This window comes from Geotrypetes seraphini, chromosome 9 (genome assembly GCF_902459505.1).
Source record: "Geotrypetes seraphini chromosome 9, aGeoSer1.1, whole genome shotgun sequence".
In the NCBI taxonomy this organism is placed as follows: Eukaryota; Metazoa; Chordata; class Amphibia; order Gymnophiona; family Dermophiidae; genus Geotrypetes; species Geotrypetes seraphini.
In genome coordinates, this window is record NC_047092.1 from 119,158,835 (window position 1) to 119,180,150 (window position 21,316).

Below are 21,316 nucleotides of genomic sequence, written 5' to 3' on the forward strand. Positions count from 1 at the left end.
GTCCACGACGGTATCAGACTTTAACTCCCGGATCACTGAGGTGGAACAGAGGGTTGGCACTGCGGAAGACTCCATTAATACACTGCAAACTGAAGTTCAGCAGTTGCAAAGCAAGGTGGGACTATTTGAAGAAAAACTGGAGGACCTGGAGAATCGCTCCAGACGGAACAATCTGCGACTGGTGGGAGTCCCTGAATCTGTGCAAGACGGAGACCTGCTTATCACGCTGGAAACCTGGTTGGCGACAGAGTTGCTGGGAACGCGGAGTCTGGGACCCTTGCGCATAGAACGGGCGCATCGGCTGGGTAGAAGACAGGAGGGAGCGACCAGACCGCGTGTGGTGATTCTTCGCATATTGAACTTCGCCATCAAGGACCTTCTCCTCCGCAATTATCGTCAGCGCAAGGATTTACAATTTCAGAACCAGCGTATCCTCATCTTTCAGGACTATTCTGCTCAGGTGGCCTCACTGCGAAGGGGCTTTTCGTCTGTCTGCAAGCAACTCACTGAGAAAAAGCTACGCTTCACGCTGCAGTTCCCTGCTAAACTTCGGGTGATCTATAATGGCCAGCCCCATCTTTTTGATTCCAGTACAGCGGCCAGAGCGCAAGTTCTTCAATGGTACCCTGATCTGGGGTCGGGCACCTGAGGGTTCTTGACACTACCTCTATTATCTCAGTTTGATTTGAGTGGGGTAGCCTGCGAAAAGCGGGAGCTATCCTCTTTGGTACTGTTACTTGGCACATGTTGCGCCTGTAATTGGTTTGTGGTTCCTCCCTTAGGAGGGTAAGACTATATGACATTGGTTCCGGGCTGGGTCCTGTATGATTTTGTTCTTTCTCCTGGTTCTATGATTCACATGTAAGCACCTGGGTTCTCTCTTTGGGTCTCTTTTACCTAATTCTGGCTTGGTGGATGTTATGGAGTGTTGGGGCGGGGGTGGGACTGTAGGCCCTTTGTTCTTCCCCCCTCTGGAGTGGTGGTATGGTGTGGGTCTGAGGGTGCGGGAGGGGGGAGGGGGTGCTTGGAGTGGGGGTTGGGGTGGGGGGAGGGGGGTCCGGGGGTGGGTGGGACTGGGGGGATCTGTGTGGGGGATGTTGTGGTTGTGGGCCTTGGTATTTTGGGTGGGAGGAGGGAGTTGGGAGTTCAGGAGGGGGGGAGGGGGGAGGCTCCTGACATGTGTGCCTGTTATTGATTCTTGTGAGGCTCTACAGTGGAGACTGGGCTGCTGGGGGGTGGGCTGGGACCTCCGGCAGCTGTTTTGTGCTCTTTTTCTCTTTTGGTATCTCTGGTTCTTTTTTCTTTCTTTCCTATGCCTGTTAAGAGGGGTTTGAGATGTGTGTCGTGGAATGTCTCAGGTATCAACTCTCCTATCAAGAGAACTAAGATCTTGCAATGCCTGGCTCGACATAAGGCTGACATAGCGGGCCTGCAGGAGACTAAGCTCACTGAACGGGAACATGGTAAATTGTGTCAATCCTGGGTGGGACAGTGTTACTCGGCCTCCTCTTCCAAACCTAAGGCAGGGGTGGCGCTGCTGATCCGCAAATCAGTATCTTTCACTGCTTCCAGGGTCCTTTCTGATCCGGAAGGCCACTATGTTATTGTACAGGGTTCCCTCCATCAGCGTCCTGTAATTTTGGTGTCTGTCTACGCTCCCAACAGTGCACAGCGGTCCTTCTATAGGAAATTATTGGGGGTACTGCTGTCTGTCTCACTGATCCATGAGTCTCAGAAAATCTTTATGGGAGACTTTAACTCGATATTGGATCCGCTTTTGGATTCCTCTAAGGGATCCTCTTCCACCTCCGGTAGGTCCGATAATGGGCTTGCAGCTTGGCTGGAGGCCTTAGATCTTGTGGATGTCTGGCGGACCCTACACCCAGGGGAGCAGGATTTCACCCATACGTCTAAAGTGCATGGTTCCTCCTCTCGAATAGATTATATCTTTCTTTCGCGATCATCCTTCTTTGCGGTTCATGCGGCTGAGATTGGAATACTGGCTATCTCGGATCATACTTTGGTGTGGATGGACATCGGATTCTCGGGGGGAGCCTTGGGGGGAGGAAAGCACTGGCGATTCCCGCTTGCGCTATATTTGGACCCGGATTTTAAACCTTACCTGGAGCAGCAGTGGCGGAACTATGTGGAATTTAATGGGGACCATGTAGATAATGGTACTCTGTTTTGGGAGGCGGCTAAGGCGGTGCTTCGGGGGGCGGTGATAGCTTATTGTGCACGGCGTAAGAAACTGCTCGCGGAAAAAATCTTGGTTCTTGAACGCAAGGTGCGGGACAGTAGACTTCTGGTTCTTCGGAACCCTACCCTAACACATAAACATGCTTTTCAGGCGGCCCAGTCAGCACTTCACGCACTCCTTCATGAGAGAGCCCATAAATCCCTTTTTTATTATAAGTACCGATTATATCGCTTTGGTAATAGGCCGGGTAGAATGTTGGCCCAGTTAACTAAGACGAGGCGGGGTGCCACCTTAATTACTTCGCTTAAAGATGATGGGGGAAGGATGGTCACGGAGCAGCCTCAGATGGAGCGGCTCTTTGTTACTTTTTATAGATCTTTATACACAGCGGAAGTAGTAGGCCAAGAGGCTCGGATTCAGGCCTTTTTGGACTCGTTGCCCCTACCTAAACTATCGAAGACGGATTCGGATGTATTGGCGTCCCCTATAACCAGAGAGGAGGTGCTGGGGGTTATCAAGCATCTTCCCCTTTGTAAATCTCCAGGCCCGGATGGTTTTGGGGGGGAATTCTATCGTCTCCTACAGGGGCATGTGGCTGATCCGTTGAGGGGCTATTTTGCAAGTGCGGCAGAGGCTGGGCAGTTTCCTCTAGGAGCAAATCGAGCGTTAATTACTGTATTACCTAAACCGGGTAAAGACCCACTACTTGTGAGCTCCTATAGACCTATTTCGCTTATTAATGTTGATCTCAAAATCTTAGCTCGGGTCCTGGCTAACCGTCTGGCCCAGTTTGTTCCTTCTCTGGTAGGTGCAGATCAGGTAGGGTTTGTGCGGGGGCGTTTGGCTTGCCATAATGTTAGGAAGCTCCTCATTGCTTTGGCTCATTGTGATTCTCGGAAACAACCTGCGCTGGCTATCAGTTTTGACTCCGAAAAAGCCTTTGATAGAGTAGAGTGGGCCTTCCTATTCCCCTTGTTGCGCCACTATGGGCTGGGGGTTTTTTTTATGAGAGCTCTTGGGGCCCTTTATTTTCATCCAGTGGCGGCCGTATTGGTTAATGGACTGGCGACTTCGGACTTTGTGCTTCAGCGGGGCACTCGTCAGGGCTGCCCCTTGTCCCCTCTCCTTTATATTTTATTTTTGGAACCCTTGTTGATTTCCCTCCGAGGTACTTCTCAGTTAGTGGGAGTAGAGCTGGGGAACTCCTCTTTGCGATGTATGGCCTTTGCCGATGATATTATGGTAATGTTGACTGACCCGGTTTCCGGCCTCCCTGAATTATTAGAGATGTTTGGCCGGTTTGGGGAGCTCTCGGGCCTCAAACTCAATGTATCTAAATCGGAGGCGCTCCCACTTCATGTTAGTATTCCGCATACGTGGGCTGATTTCCCGCTCCGGGAAGCTCCACAACAGGTAAAATACTTGGGGGTTTTGATTCCGTCGTCCCTCTCTCGACTTTATGAGATCAATGTAAAGCCCCTACTTCGGGACACGGTGGGACTCCTCCGCTTGTGGGGTGATTTGCCGGTCTCTCTTGCGGGGCGAATATTTCTATACAATATGATGATTGTACCTAGGTGGCTTTATCTGCTTCAAACTCTTCCGCTGTGGTTAAGGACCGGGGACTTAGCTCGGTTATACGGGGCGTTGAGGACTTTCTTATGGCATGGGCGCAGGCCTCGGCTCTCTCTACGCATTTTGATGTTGCCTGAGCCGCAGGGGGGATTTGGACTGCTAGACATCCGCGCCTATAATCTGGCATGTGGGACTAGATTGATTCGGGACTGGTGTATGGAGAGCTCCTCTTTTCTAATGTTTTCTGTGGACAAGGATTTTCTACACCCCATCTCTGGGTTGTTTTTGTTACACGCCCCTGCTGCCCAGTTGGACTTGGTCTACAGGGGACATGTTGTATGGGCCTATATGAGACACATTTGGAAATTACTATGTAAACAGTTGGGCGTCAACTCTAATATCACTCCTCTACTCCCGTTGGTGGGTAATCTGCATTTTAAACCGGGCAGTCACAGCAAGGTATTTCGGACTTGGCATGCACATGGAATTCGGAGACTGGGGGATGTTCTTTCTGATGGAGGCGCTCTTCTCTCCCCTGCCGAAATGGGGTCGCTGTATAGGCTGGATGCTTTCGGCTACCTACAGCTTCGACATTATGTTCTTAGCATCTCTGGAGAGCACTTGAGCGGTGAGGTGGCCCGGAGCCTGGGGAAGTGTTTGGCGATGGGGGAGGATCAGGCACCACGTCTTCGATATTATGTCAATGTTCTGGGCCCCCTCTTACTAACTGAACGGGCTGATTGGTTGGCAGGGGCGTGGAGTGCTGACTTGGGTTGTATGGTTTCGTCTGAATTGATATCTCGCTGTTTTGTCCTTGTGCGTGCTATTTCATGCAATATGTTACATAGGGAACAAGAATACAAATTCATTAACCGGGCTTTTATATCGCCTCATAGAGCGCACCGAGCCGGTATTGCAGATCACGCGGGGTGTCCTAAATGTTCCACAAATCCTGCTTCCCTGGGGCATATGTTCTGGGACTGCCCCTCAGTGGGAACCTTTTGGCAGCGCGTTTGGTCCTACTTGTCTTCATTGTTTCCGGGGATGCCGAGCTGTAGCCCATGTGTAGCTCTTTTCTACCAGGAGGCGGAGCTTCTGGGATGCACTGTTGGACAGCGGCAGATGATTTCTAAGGCACTACTGTTGGCTAAGAAAGCCATTTTGACTTTTTGGCGTGAGCCGCATGCTCCCTCTTTCTCTCGATGGCAGGGATCTCTTTATGATCTAGCTCTCTTGGAAAGACGGACTGCGGGCACTAGGGACGAACGCAGTTGGTCTCGATTTCAAGACGTTTGGGAGGAGTATTGGCTGACCCTTCCTCATCGTGAGCGGAGTCTCCTGTTAAACTGTTAGTCTCTCTTGGGTCCTTTGTCCTCCTCTGTATTTCACCACTTTAGGCTCTTTTTCCTGTAGATCATAATACGGGTCTCTTTTTTCCTTTTCTTTCCCTTTCTACTCTTTTAGTTCTCCTTTTACTTGTAGGTTTCTTTTCTACTTTTCTATGACACATAATTGGTCAATGTTTGTCTATTTCTTGCCTCTCTGTAAATCTCCTATATGTTTCTCACAGGTCGGGAGCAGGGACGGGGGGGGGGAGGGGGTGGGGGGGGCTTCCCTGAGGTTATAGAGGTTATTTGCAATGGGTTTTGATATTGAGGTGCCCCATTGTGTTCTTGGGGGACTTTGGAGGGTGTTATACGGAAACTGTATTGAGCACCACTTGTTTTCTGAGCAATCTGATCTTCCAAGTGTTTATCCTCATTTGCTTTGTGTACGCCCGACTGGGCGATTTGTGCTGGATTATTGGATGTTCTTGTGCACTGTTCTGTTTTATGTTTGATGGTTTGCTCAATAAAGAAATATTATATATATATATAGCAATAATTCTAAAGTTAAGAACTCTAAAATGTAAATGAATATAAATGAACAAAACCGTGGAATAATTAGAGAAGACAACAATCCATATGAAGGAAACTTCATATATATATATGTATTTAATGAGTTTTATATGTACCATCTTATTGAATAATATCTGTTCAAAATGGTTTACAAAATTATAATAGACTCAAAAGATTAATTTCATTTCTCAGGTCCAATGGTAGTTCATTCCATTTAGTTGAAGCCACACTATGGTTTCATAACTTCTTGTAAATATAGGACTACAAGAATGTTCCATTAATCGATCACAAGGGCTGGTTAATGTAATAAGAAAAAAGTTGTCTTTAAATATATTGGCTTACTAGTACAAAACACTTTAAAAACCACAGCTTGGATCTTAAATAAGCATCTTTCTCAGACTGGTAGCAAATGTGGCATCTGCTGCCCCCTGATAGCAGCTAAGCTGTTCCCACTGATAAATTCATAAAATGCTTACGCAATTATTTGCCAATGCCTTCCTATGCTAATGGTAATGCTTAGTCCTCTGATAATATCCTCTTTAAATTTCCCTGTCAGTAATGTATGATTTAAAGCATGTTGTATTTCTGAATTGATGGTATTAGACTTGCTTTGCATGCTAATGTGAATTGGTGTGGCTATCTACCTTAGAATTGATCATTTGATTTGATGTGCATGTGGTTTTACCTTGATTTTTGATATTTTATATTGGAGAGATGTCTATGATGTCCAGACGTGTCTATGTTATTTGTGGAAATCGTAGGGAAACAAGATTTTATGTATGTGACTTGGAAACCGCATAGTTGTATGCAGTATATATATTTTTAAATAAATACATAAAAAGTAGTGGCAAATAAGTAAATTATATGCACTAAGAGTCCCAGTCCATGTTTGATCTTCATGCATGAACTACCCAAGCATTTTAACTAACTCATAAAGAAACTAAGTTTTGACCATCAAAAGCTATAATAGCTAACGATTAGAGAATGACACGGGGACAAATTTTTCCCCATCCCCGCAGGAACTCATTTTCCTGCCCCATACCTGCAAGTTCTTTTCCTATCCAAAAAGATCTCATGCTTATTCAATGGGGAAATCCTGAAAACTTGACCAGATTGCAGCCCTCGCTGCCCTTCCTTGCCTTATACGGTTAAGCACTGAATATCGGCACTTATCTGCCTAAGTGCTGACTCTGCCTCTGGATCATCCACAAAATAACAGTTTTGGCTTAGGTGCTAACCGTGTATACTCAGCAGTGGTTAAGTACCACTAAATATGCCCAATTAGCCAAGAGCTTTTTCTGACCATTTAAATCACTTTGGAATATTGACCCCTACATTTTTATGCTTGTTGAATTTCATTTCATTTTCTTTATTAAAATTTATAGCCCACCTTATTCCAAGGTAAAATACAGTAAAAGAACATGTACACTAAAAACAATCACAAAAACAAAACAGACCGAAATGTCAAGAGTCCAAAGTATTGTGATTTATTGAAAATTAGCCTGCATTAATAGATGCTGCTTCAACATAAGCTTAAATGCTGATAGATTCTTCTGCTGGTACAACTCCACAGGCAGTCTATTCCATTTAATTGGGTCTGCTATAATGTAGTTCCTCTTACACTTATACCCCAATTATATGGTCCTAAAACTTGGTACAACCAACTTATAAGAGTCTTCCAAACAAAGTGACCTTCTTGGTACATAGCAATGAATATTTTCAGAGAGAAAATAACGGTATTCTTATGCACCATCAAAAGGAATTTAAATTGAATTCTTTATGTTACAGGCAACCATTATAATTTCTTAATAAAAGGTGTCACATGTTTTGCACTTATCTAACCCATACAGTAATCATATTGCTGAGTTTTGAAAGAATGCTATTATTTTAGCAACAGTGGCTGTACTTTCTGACTGGATAAATGATGTTTAGAAGTGTTTTGGATCTGGTTCTCATACGTATGTGCCATTTTGGATACAGCAAACAACTGATACTGGAAACACTACTACTATTACGATTAATTATTTTCTAAAGTGCTACCAGATGTACGCAGCACTGTACAGAGTCATAAAAAAGGCAGTCCCTGCTCAAAAGAGCTTACAATCTAAACAGACAAGACAGACAAACAGGATGTCAAGGATATAGTTAAAGGGAACAGTTAATCTGCTGGCCGGGTTAGGGGAGAGTGAGGAGTAAGGTTATGGATTGAAGACTATATAAAAAAGGTGGGTTTTCAGTCTGCTTTTAAGCAAGGTAAGGGAAGGGGCTTGGTGGACAAACTCGGGTAATTTATTCCAGGTATAGGGTCAGCTAGATAAAAGGAACAAAGTCTGGAATTGGCAGTGGAGGAGAAGGGTATAGCTAAGAGCAGCTTATCTGAGGAAAGGAGTTCTCTGGGAAGTGTATAAGGAGAGAGAAAATAGATATTGAGGGACAGCAGAATGAACACACTTGTAGGTCAGCAATAGGAGCTTAGGCAGATAGGAAGCTAGTGAAGTGATTTAAGGAGAGGAGTGACATGAGTGAACCCATGCTGAAACACGGCTATGTTGGGTAATTTGTACACCAGCAACATCTGATTTTTCTCAATAAAGTTTGGATTGCATGTATTTGGACTCCTTAGCTATTTCTTCCCTTCCCTTGGTCATCACCACTGTTTTACTGGATTCAACACTGCAGAGATTTTCCTCCTATTGTTTTTGGGGGATTTTGTGCCAAAATCATAGCAATTCTCAAAACTAAGTGCAACCCCCCCCCCCCCCCATTCAGCCAGTGGCGGTTAGTATTTTTTAAACACTTACTTATGTCCTGATATTCAATGCTGGACACTGGCACTGAATATCAGAACATATGTCTGGACAGTATGGCCGCCCAGAGCTTATGCTGATGCCTAGGCTGATATTCAACCGGTCCTCACATAAGAGTTATGCGAATCCCGGTTGAATGCCGGGCCTATATAAGCATTTTTTAAAAATAAGAACCTCGGAGCCCCCTGATCCCCCTCCCAATGCCTGTCCAACAATGTTCCCTTCCCCTGTCCCAGCTCACATCATACCCTTTCACCCCCCACTCTCACCCCTACCGTCGTTTCATCTCATGGCATCTTGTGGTTTTTCATGTAGTACCATGATCTGCCATGAGAGGTCGCAAAGCCATTTGGGAATCACCAATAAAGGGACAGGAATAAGGGGGCTGCACACCTGTCCCCAATGACTCTCTACTGGACCACTAGGTATTTAGGTAGTCCTGAGGGAGGTCAACCTGAGCATGGCAAGGTGAGGGGGGCCTTGCGGGATGAGAGGGTATGGCATGGGTTGGAGAGAGGTGGAAGGGAACATTGTTAGGATGTTGGGAGGGGATCAGGGGCTCCAGGGGTCTTTTTTATTATTTAGAAAAATATGCTTATGCAGGCCCCAGCCAGATATTCAATCAGGGCCTAAATAAGATAAGCAGCTTTTGAACTGTCCTAAATTTACCTGCTTATCTTATGCAGGCCCCAAATATTGCCAGTGTACACTTAAGGCTCCTCCCAACCGTCTGGCCCGCCCCCGACAGCCCACTTTTGTTGGCCAGTCAGAGCCAATATACAACGAAATTGCCTCTCTCTAGCTCACTTAAAATGCTCTGAAAATTGGCCCCAAAGTGTTACAAAGGTGAATATAGCCAGTATTCACTAACAACATAACTAAAAATATACCAAGCAAATTATTAAACTATATTACAAAAAGTAAACATACGATAAACTAAAACTAAAAGAAAAATGCACAGAACAAAAACTCAGAAAGAGGGAAAACAGACCCAGGGAGAGAAAACAATGAAAGAAGGGATAAACAAAATGAGCTCTTTGGCTTGTGTCATATACATTATAGTCTTCAAAATGATGCACATAGGTGCAAGGTCTGCAGGTACTTTTCACCACAAACCTTTCACCAATGCTCTATGAAATTTGACATTTCTGGTATCGTGGGTGACTTGCCTTCCAGCACAGGGCTTCCTTGGTTCACATCCACCTCTGCATGGAACTAGAGAGAAAATAGATAAAATGAAAGTTAATGCTGATGATGTAGACTATATGTGTGAGTGCTCAAAAAGTGTGAGTTTCTATTTATTCAATAGAAATACTCCTCGTGGTTAAGAAAATAATATGAATTATAAATCACAATAACCACAGCCTACAGAAAAGTTTATATGGCAAAGTTCACAAAACTTTATATACCCCATCCAAAGTTTTGACGTGTATATATACACTTCTGTTGACATCATGGGCAACCAACCACCTCCCTATTTAAATGGTTAACTAGAATCAGCAGAGAAGTGGTGTGTTGCTGCTGTTAAGTTACCATTGCACTAAAAGCCCTGACGCAGTGGGAGTGAATTCGGCCCCGCGAAATGCAGGCTGTGTCGGACCAACAGTGAATTGAACTGTATTTAAAATTTTTCAGCAACAGTCCCAGTTTAAACCAGCCATACAGCTGAACTGTTCAAATCTAGAATCTTCAAGATAAGTATCGCTTTGAAATAATCTAAACTAAATATACAATGCACTGTCTGCCGATTCCCTACTGAAATAATTTGTGTGGCACATTTAGATAGGCTGTGATAATGGAAAGCAATTGATAGGAGTGAAAGCTGTACAAGCTGAATTAGGCTTCTTTTGCCTTTATAAAGACACCAGTTTGAAGTAGTTTACTAAATTAAAATAAAGAAAAAAGTTCATAATTAAAATAAGGATGTGGTTGGTTGCCCATGACGTCAACAGGAATATGTATGTTTACACAACAAAATCCCGGATGGGGTTTATAACTCCATATTCTGAGGCGAAATAACCACATTTTATCTATCTATCTATAGATATATATCAAAGTTTTGTGAACTTTGCCTTACAAACTTTTCTGTAGGCTGTGGTTATTGTGATTTATAATTCATATTAATTTCTAATTATTCGGCAATGAAAATATACTGTATATCAAAAACTACTGACCAGTCTCTAACATTTATTTCCTGGAAAAACTTATTCAACTCAACAACTGGCAAACTGAAAGTAATTGCCTAGACACATATCAATCTGGCTTCAAACCTGGGTATGGAAGAGAGACAGTTCTTGTGTTCCTTCTTGACGATCTGTACAGAAACTGTGACAAGGGATCTGTCTTGATACTAGTGTTGCTGGATTTTTCAGCAGCCTTCAACATTGTGGATCATATCATTCGTACAAGACTGGTAGAAATAGGTATCTGTGGCACAGGATTTACATAGTTCAAATCCTATTTGTCAGACGGGGGTCCATTTTGTCTCCCATTTTATTTAATATCTGCCTTAATTCTCTGACTGAGCTGCTTTGGTCATTGCATACAAAATTCTTTATCTATGCCATAGACTGTCTGAATTCAAGATGGCCTGGGATAGGCACGTGAGATCTTTCAGAGCGAGAAATAAATAATCGTTACTGCAGATGGGCAGACTAGATGGGCCATTTGTTTCTATGTGCAACTACTCTTATTCATTGAACCAGATCTACCCACAGCTTTGAGTAAACTGTCTAACCGCAACTCAGGAATGGGCAAACAACAACAAACTGCCTGAACCCAATCAAAACAGATTTTTTGAGTTTCTAACACAAGTGGGCAAATACTTGACTTCAGATTTTTTGGGAAGTATAAACGCTCCCTAAAATAACAGGTCAGGAATTTCAGGATACTGCTAGACTCATCACTCACTCTATTCCTGCAAATTCAAACAACCTTTAAAAATTGCCTCTATCATCTTCAGCAGCTACAAAATCTCTCTGCATATATTGAAAAGACAAATCTGACCAAAGTTGTCTATATCATGATAACATCACTACTGCAATGCCCTGTACACTGGTCTAACCAAAAAGAGTTTGAATCAACGGCAACTAACTTAGAATGTTGCAGCACGACTGATAGAAGGCTGCAAGAGGCCTAACCACATCACACCCTTCCTGTACAAACTACACAGGCTACCAGTACCTTACAGGGTTAAATTTAAATATCTATGTTTGATATTCAAGGTCTTCAGACAAAATGGTCCAGAATACTTAAAGACCTTTATATACCGTCAAGACCTCTGAGGTTCTCTCAAGGAGCATCTCATCAAAAAAAATTGTATATAATGTGGTATCTGCCAGCGAGCCTTCTCAGGAGTAGCCCCCACGCTCCGGAATTTACTCTTAAAAGGGCTATATCCAAATCTAGACTACCTCCACTTCAGGAAGTAGGTAAAACCTGGCTCTTCACCCAAGCCTTTAATACATAGAGCAGGGGTATCAGAGTCCCTTCTCGAGGGCCGCAATCCAATCGGGTTTTCAGGATTTCCCCAATGAATATGCATGAGGTCTATTTGCATGCACTGCTTTCAAAGTATGCTAATAGATCTCATGCATATTCATTGGGGGAATCCTGAAAACCCGACTGGATTGCGGCCCTCGAGGAGGGACTTTTACACCCCTGACATAGAGTGATTGACTATACACTCATTCTGCACCAGTACTAGCTTGCCACACACACACTAACTAAATCAGTTCCTTATACTTTTGTTTAACTGCATAAACAATTTGCCTTGAGTTTAGCCTCCCATCTGTTTATCCCAAAGCACTCTGTACCACCCATCGTGTCCCCATCTAATATCTGAATTTGACCCCTTGGCTATAAGATAAGCTGTATTATAGAAAAGCATTAGTGTCATATCTATGTTATCTGAATGTTCTGCTTTGTGTTTATTAGATGCTGCATAAGTATTATGGCTCCCTTTTAGTATGTATTATACCAGTGATCTCAAACATGCGGCCTGGGGGCCACATACGGCCCGCCAGGTCCTATTTTGAGGCCCTCAGTATGTTTATCATAATCACAAAAGTAAAATAAAACAGTTTCTTGATCATATGTCTCTTTAGCTATAAATTGCAATATTATTATTAAGACTTAACCAAAAGATTTATAAACTATAAAGAGTTTTACCTCAAGCAAAATTGTCATTTCTTTAATAAGACATGAACTATTTTTTTCTGAAGCCCTCCAAGTATCTACAAATCCAAAATGTGGCTGTGCAAAGGGTTTGAGTTTGAGATCACTGTATTATACTGTATCTCTCTCATTTGAATTTCAGTGCTGTTAAGTATATTTTTGAAACTGTTTCAAGGTAGTCCTATTAAGTTTCAATTTACTGATTTTAACTTTACCTCATTCATTTTATTTATGTATATTTTTGGTATTTTTACTACAGTTATGCTGCTAACAAAATTGTAAGTTTTATGTTGAATTATACCTGCTGTATACCACATTGGATGAATCTCTTCATAAAGGCAGTTAGTAAATGCCAATAAATAAATAATTTACAGACAAAATATATTTAACTTAATGGAGGAGTATCCTAATAGAACAGTGAGCTGAGAACCAGAGAAACCAGGGTTCAAATCCTGCTTCTCCTACTGAAGCTCCTTGTGACTCTGGGCAAGTGACTCAGGCAGCAATTTTAGAAATTTGACCAGTTACAAAATCAAATTGAGTCCATTAATGGTCTTCATTCCAGACAATCTGGTTTTAGAATAGAACAAAGTATTGAAACTATTGTAGAAGCATTATTTGGGGCTCCTTTTATTAAACTGCGCTAGCGGTCTTAGCGCGCGCTAGACGCTAACGCCAGCATTGAGCTGGCGTTAGTTCTTGGTGCGTAGCACAGGATTAGCACGCAGGGCAATGCAGCGCGTGGTAAAAATGCTAGCGCACCTTAGTAAAAGGAGCCCTTAGTGAATTTCATGGTCATTTTGATTCAGGTCAAATAGTATTACTTGTTTCATTAGATTTATCATCAGCTTTTGATTTAGCTAGTCATTTGTTACTTTTAAGATTGCTCACATCACTGCATAACAGGCAGTGTTAAGCTGGTTTACATAATTTTTATCAGATTGAGCTTTCTTTATGGAACATACTGGTAATGTGTCATCTAATCATAAAATAACATGTGGCTTTCCACAAGGGTCTGTTCTGTCACCACTCTTGTTCAATTTGTTTCTTAGCCCTTTGGCTGTAACATAAGATTCTTTTCATATGTTGATGACATATTATTGTTCTATTATACTTCACCAAACTCTCCTGATCTTTTCCCGCTGCAAACATACCGTATTTGTCAAAGGTGGAACTCTGGCTTGAGGAACATCATATGGTCCTTAACTAAGGGCTCCTTTTACGAAGGCACGTTAGCGGGGTTAACACGCGAGACTTTTCATCACGCGCTAATCCTCGCACTGGCCGAAAAACTACCGCCTGCTCAAGAGGAGGCGGTAGCGGTTAGCGCGCCTTTGTAAAAGGAGCCCTAAGATAAAACCACCACATGCTGGGTAACAAGTACTAATTCAGTCCTTTCATTAATACTGAACCTCTTTAATGATCCAATACAAACAGTGAATTCATTTCATAATCTTGAAATAACTATTGATTCAGCTCTTTCATTTGCTACACAAATATCCATTGTGATAAAATCAGTTGGGGTTTTTTGGTTTTTGCCCTTCATAGACTTAGGGCAGTTCTAAATCTTATTACAAAATAATCATTACTTAAACTTTTTTATTTATTTTTTTTAATTTATTTATTCCATTTTCTATACCATTCTCCTAGGGGAGCTCAGAACGGTTTACATGCATTTATTCAGGTACTCAAGCAGTTGTCCCTCTCTGTCCCAGCGGACTCACAATCTATCTAATATACCTGGGGCAATGGGGGGATTAAGTGACTTGCCCAGGGTCACAAGAAGCAGCGTGGGTTTGAACCTACAATCTCAGGGTGCTGAGGCTGTAGCTTTAACCACTGCGCCACACTCTCCCCTTTTATAAATTTCCAACTGGATTACTGCAATGTAATCTATGCAGATTTGCCTAAATTTCAACTGAAGCACCTACAAATATTACAAAATATTGCAGTTAGAATTTTATGTAATGCCAGAAGATTGGATCACGTAATGCCCCTACTGAAGCAATCTTCCTTATTTCAGCTAGCGACCTCTTATAAGAATCTTCTTAGGCCCTCAGCGTCACCACTCAGAACTCAAACTTATCACTGTTCTGAGCTTTACATGACTAATCGTCACCGGGTTTAATTTTTCATTTCAGCTTTTATCAAGAGCTTCAAATACTTGTACTTTCTAAATCTTTAAATAATTTAAATATAATTTTACTTAGCTTATATTGCAGTTGTCTCTACTTAGAAATGTCTATGTCAAACAGCGTGTCACAGCCGACATGTTTTGCGGGAACCGCTTTATCAAGGCTCCACCCCTAGAAGAAATTAGTAAGACAAACTTTCAATATCTGCTCTTGTTAAAAAGGCTGAGCTATCTACCCTCTTCTAGATATACCAGACTTTTAAACTATCCTTCTCTCTGATAGAAGAATGTTTGAACTATAAGGAGCAACATTGGATTTATACGTTGAATACAGTAATTCCACACGGGTTAAACTTAGAACTAGAGTGGACGTCTTTGGTGTGATCTCGTACAATTGAATGGGGGAGGGATCTATTAAAGTTTTCGAATACTGTAAGGGGCCGTCCTCTGACGTCAGGTACTCATGTCATTAAGTGGGCCTGTCTTCTAAGCTGGTCCAGTGTATTAAAATGGAAGAACGCTGCCGGCTCCTCTTTAAAACATTCGAGGAGGTCGACAGTAAAAGGGGTAAGAGAGAAGGATAGTTTAAATAAGTCTGGTATATCTAGAAGAGGGTAGATATCTCAGCCTTTTTAACAAGAGCAGATATTGAAAGTTTGTCTTACTAATTTCTTCTAGGGGGTGGAGCCTTGATAAAGCGGTTCCTGCGAAACATGTCGGCTGTGACACCCTGTTTGACATAGACATCTCTAAGTAGAGACAACTGCAATATAAGCTAAGTAAAATTATATTTAAATTATTTAAAGATTTAGAAAGTACAAGTATTTGAAGCTCTTGATAAAAGCTGAAATGAAAAATTAGACCCAGTGACGATTAGTCACATAAAGCTCAGAACAGTGATAAGTTTGAGTTTTGAGTGGCGATGCTGAGGGCCTAAGAAGATTCTTATAAGAGGTCGCTAGCTGAAATAAGGAAGAAGTTCCTATTTCTATGAAACTTATGTTTATGAGATAGCCACCTGAAAATCTTTATGCTAGAGAAATATATGACCTACTGAAACAATTGCATTGGCTTCCAGTATACTACCATATATAATTTAAAATTCTTAATTTGACTTATAAGACTTTCCATTTATGTATTCCAAATTATCTGGCTACATTAATTATTCTTTATTCACCAATACATACCCTTCATTTGTTAGCTGATAACAGACATGTTATTCCTCACCCCTCAAAAACAAAATGGGAAACAACAAGACATTCAGCATTTTTTTCTATCTCACCAGCATTATGGAAATCATTATCTTCATATCTGAGTTTAGAGCCACCTTTTACTAAGTTCTATGTATCCTTAAAAACTTATCTTTTTGAACAAGCATTCTCTTACTATTAATTGTGAAAGCAGAATTATTGGAGAGTAGTTTTGTAGCTTCAGGATGTGAATGTTTCTGTTTCTGGTGTGATTGTCTGTTTCTGTTCTATTGTTTTTATAAAAAAATTTTTTTATTGTAAACCACCTTGAATTGCATTACAACGAAGGCAGTACATCAAGTTTAATAAATGATAAACAATAAAATGGAACTTCATTTTAGAAGCTGCAAAAATGCTTGCTTAGTGGGAATTTTATATCAGAACTTACAACATGCCTCAGCCACTTACTAATACAAAGGCATATTGGCACAACAAAAGGTAGGCACACCCATTTACAACAATCCAATTGCTGGTGTAAGTGCGTGTGCCTAAGCGCACAATACAACACACGCAACTGAGTGTTGTCGCGTGGCCAGCCCTCAAGACTAGCGGTAACCGGCACACGCTTACAAAATTCCTTTAGCGTGCTTCCCCAAGAGGGAGAAAGACCCTGTTGTGGATAAACTATCCTGTATCCAAAAACAATATGGCTTCACACAGGTAGGTTTCAAAAGAAAGAACTCAAATTTATTGTTCATCCGAACAGATCCAAACAAAAAAGGCATGAAAGGTAACAGTCTCAAAAAGTCATGGCAATAATAGTGCAAACAAAATAATATTGTGCCTACCAGCCTGGTCTGGTTAATTCTCCCACAGTTTTACTAATGTCCCAGGTAAGTTCTACTGGCAAGTAGTGAGAACAGTCCAAAATATAATAGAGTCTCTGGCAGCCTTTAACTCTCAAACAAAGAAAACTCTGAGCAGTCAAAATGTAGCCGTGCTTCTCCCTTCCCTTCAGGCATACAAGAGCGGAAGGATATGAGCTCTACCTATACAGCTCCTTGGTACAGCAAAGCACAAATGAAAAATATAACCCCCAAACATACTATCCGGCAGTCATGCAAACTGATTCCCAATCTTCTGGGTTTTCACAGTTCTCCCCAGTAATGCTTTGCTCATGTGGCTTAATTGTCCTTAAGCCCAGTTCCTGCAGCAAGCCACCCAGCACACAAAAAAAGTCCATAACAAAATCCAACTTTGAAAAACACACACCCAGCCAGTTCAGCTTACTTCCATGGCTTCCACACCTTCCAGCTCTGGAAGGGAACTGCAATCCGTGTCCTCTGGTACCTGGGTCTCCGGTGCTTGCTGGTCTGACTCTGAGTCAAACTTTTCCACGTCTGTGGTCGACAGCCAGCTCTCCAAGTGTTCTAAGGCTGCTGTGCCCCGCCCAGTCCTACTCAGGGGCTGGACTCCTTTCAGCTGAGGCTGCCTACTGCCCTGTTTAGCCAGCCTCTTACAAAATGGAGGATTTAAAGGGGCCCTGCCAGTTTTTACCAGGCTATGTTCTAAAGCAGGTCTGAACATAGCCTGTGCTTCCTGTTCCTGTTCCTGCCTAACAGGGACAAAGTGATTAGCCCGGACTAGTTTCAGGGGCTGTTTTTTAAGGGTCTTTACTGGCACAAGGCCGACATTGGAATCGGGTTTGTGACAGTGTATTCTATAAGTTGCATGTGATGTTTGGTGGCATGCCCATGTTCCGCAAGCATGTATATCCCCTGATAGTTGTACACTTAGGGGCAAATTCTATAAACGGTGTCTCGATTGTAGGCGACGGTAGGCGTCCTACCACTATCTAACCCAGTGTTTTTCAACCTTTTTTGGGCAAAGGCACACTTGTTTCATGAAAAAAATCACAAGGCACACCACCATTAGAAAATGTTAAAAAATTTAACTCTGTGCCTATATTGACTATATATAAAGTAATTCTCTTGAATAGGAATCAAATAAACACAAAGAAAGTATTTTATAATTACTTTATTATGAAATATTAAGTAAACAGAATAGTGAAAAATTATAAAATACTTTATTCAGTGCGAAACCTGGGCCTGTTTGGCTGAACACAAAGCTGATATTCTGGCTGGAATCGAAGAAAGACACACACGTAGCTCTTCGTCAACAGCTCTCAGTCTCTCTCTGTATTTGGTTTTTATAGCATACAAAAATAGACAAATATACCCTCCATCCTTTTTATTAAACCACAATAGCAGTTTTTAGCACAGGGAGCTGCGCTGAATGCCCAGCACTGCTCTTGACGCTCATAGGCTCCCTGCGCTAAAAACCACTATTGCGGTTTAGTAAAAGGTGACCATATTGTAAAATATAGACAGCAGATATAAATTCAGAACTGTGCATAGTAAGTGAAGGGAAGTTTTCATCTCTGGGAATTTACCCAGTTAACTATTAAGTTATTTGGGCAAATTCCTTTGAAAACTGTGGTAATACTGCCTCCACTTTGCTAAATTTAAAATAAAATCATTTTTCCTACCTTGTCTGGTGATTTCTGGTTGCACTTTCTTCTTCTGACTGTGCATCCAATCTTTCTTCCCTTCTATCAGCCTGTATGCTTTCTCTCCTCCACACCTCATTCCCTCCCCCAACTTTTTCTTCCTCTCTCCCTGACCTTTCTTTCTGTTTCTCTTCTTTCCTTCTGTTTCCCTGCCTGCCCCCTTTCTTTCTTTCTCCCTGCCGTTCCCCAAGCCACTGCCACTGCCGCTGCCATCGGGGAATAGGACCCACCAATGGATAACAGGCCCCAAAGCCGACGCCGACGCATGCTCTCCCTGACGTCAATTCTGCAATCGGAGAGGAAGTTTCGCCCAGCCAGGCAGCGATTGGCTGGCCCGAACTTCCTCTCCGACTGCAGAATTGACGTCGGGGAGAAGAAGACTTATCGGCTCGATAGATTAGATCGCCAAGACAAAGTGAGTCCTGGGTGACCGACTCACTTTGCCTTGGCGAGCTACTGGCGCCCCTGCCTCGGGCCCCCTGTCAGCTCCGGGCCCCTGAATGCAGGACTGGTAGTACTGCCCTGATGGCGGCCCTGCGGCACACCAGGCAACATCTCGCGGCACACTAGTGTGTTGCGGAACAGCGGTTGAAAAACACTGATCTAACCAGCCAATTGGGATGCATGTTTTGAGGCAGGCCCCCTAGGGAGGCGCGCAAGCCCGTCTAAGCTAGCCTAAGGCTAGGCGTGGTCATGGTTTGCCCCAGAAGTAGCCTTGTGCGGACCTAGGCAGCTATATATGTCTCCCTAGGCCAGTGGGAGATGCGTACAATGTAGGCCAGCAAAGATCTCCGTTAGGTAAAATGATTTTATTTTCAATATAGTGATTGAAATGTGTCAGTTTTGAGAATTTATATCTGCTGTGTATATTGTGTGCATATGAAAAATGAATGGAAAAAATTGCATTACAAAGTAAAGGGGATGGGATCTGGGGCAGAGCTTGTATGGACCCAGGGAGGTCTGTGGTTGGGGTACTCAGTTGATATTTGTTAGGGGGTACTTAGCTTGAAGTAGTTGAGAAACACTGCTGTAGGCAATCAGCTGGCGCCAGTGCCTCTCCTCTCTGGCCCTCTTACCTGCTGGTACCTCCTACTGGCGTCTCAGGACCCATTTGGAGGGCCTCTGCACATGCGCAGATGTTAACGTGATGATGTCACACATACGTGTGATGTCATCATGGTGACATCTGCGCACATCTGGGTGCCTCAAGCCTTGGCCACTACCTTTAGTGTGCCCCAGCTCGAGAAAGTTTGAGAGACACTGCTTTAAGCAGAGTTAACAAATTCTGTACAATAAACAATAATGCTTTTGAAGAGAAGAATAAAAGGTCTTGTCCCTAGGGGCTAATGATCCGCCTCCCAAAGCATCTGTAGGAGGGTCCAGAGAGAGCTGTTACCCTTAAGCTAGCTAGGCCTAACACCAGCTAATTAGTGAAACTGTTTGTAGGTCTAGGCCAGGGGTGTCAAAGTCCCTCCTCGAGGGCCGCAATCCAGTCGGGTTTTCTGGATTTCCCCAATGAATATGCATTGAAAGCAGTGCATGCAAATAGATCTCATGCAGATTCATTGGGGAAATCCTGAAAACCCGACTGGATTCTGGCCCTCGAGGACCGACTTTGACACCTGTGGTCTAGGCTAATGATTCTCAGCTTTTTATCCAATATAACCTATTTTGCATAATTAAAAAGTCGCAGGACCCCAGATGATGATGAAAACATAACAGCTGATCTCCATTCTCTATCTCCTCCACTTTTACATCCTATTTTTGGCCCAGAGTATGAAGATAAAATCTAAATAAGACCTGACTATACTGAAAATTAGTGCTCAGTGAGTGATAAGTGCTTTATAAGGTATGCTCAGAGAAGTGAGACTCTGAAGAGGGGGTGAAAACCCTCTCTTAGGGTAAGAGTCTACCGTCCAATCACTGCATAAGAAGTTCAAAGTCACTTTCTGAGAACTAGGAAAAAAATCCTAAAAAATTTTTGTTATTCTTTTCAATACTGTATTCAAAAATTAACTGCGGCGGCGTCTCTAGAGGGGGTTCTCTTCCTTTTCTCTTGCAGGTCTTAGCCGGAGAGGGAGGAAGCCGGACAGAGGGGAGAAGGACACAAAGGCAGGCAGATCGGGGTCGCGGCGAGAGTTAGCTCCGCCCACCCCCGCGCGTCACAGGTCGCATCGGCCCGGGCTCCCCTTCGCGAAGGAGCCTTGAGAAGGAGCCCAGGCAGCCCAGCAACAAACCTAACTTTAACTTTAACAAAAAAAAAAAAATAAAATAAAAAAATTGTTTCTTCTCACTATTTTCTTCTTTCTCTAACTTTTAGGCTTCTCATTCTTCTCTCTCTCTCTCAACCCTTCAGCTTGTCATCCTTCTCTCTCTCTCTCTACTCTTTCAGCTAGCTGCAAGCCGAAAGCCACTCTCAACCACCAAGGGACCGTAGGAACAAGGAGAAAGAAATGGAGGCTACAGGAACCCAGCAGAGCTACCCAGTTTACTGCGTCGAGTGTCATATGTATGACTACCTCCCCTCCGGGAGGCGGGCATACATATGCGGTCGGTGTCAGGAACTGGAAAGCCTGAGGATGGAGGTCGGCAGACTGAGGGTCAAGGTCCAGGAACTGGAGGGACTGGAGGAACTGCGCAACACAGAGGAGACGAGCTGGTCAACCGAGGACACAGACGGAGCAGGCCTCATTGTGGACCAGGTGAGGGACCTCGAGAAATTCATCAAGGAGGCCTATAGGAAGGTGGAAGGACAGGACCAGCAGCT

General features: G+C 43.1%; 1 protein-coding gene and 1 long non-coding RNA gene across 3 annotated transcripts in view; one reads left to right on the forward strand and one right to left on the reverse strand.

The window, feature by feature from the left end:
• The window catches only part of LOC117366350, a 175,211-nt gene that overhangs the window by 69,587 nt on the left and 84,308 nt on the right, over positions 1-21,316 (forward strand). The window lies entirely within an intron of this gene.
• The window catches only part of LOC117366348 (allantoinase, mitochondrial-like), a 174,323-nt gene that overhangs the window by 60,293 nt on the left and 92,714 nt on the right, over positions 1-21,316 (reverse strand). For both annotated transcript variants that reach the window (XM_033957618.1, XM_033957620.1), the window contains one exon: positions 9,650-9,695. In XM_033957618.1, the coding sequence (XP_033813509.1) occupies positions 9,650-9,695 (46 nt within the window). The remainder of the gene's footprint in view (positions 1-9,649; positions 9,696-21,316) is intronic.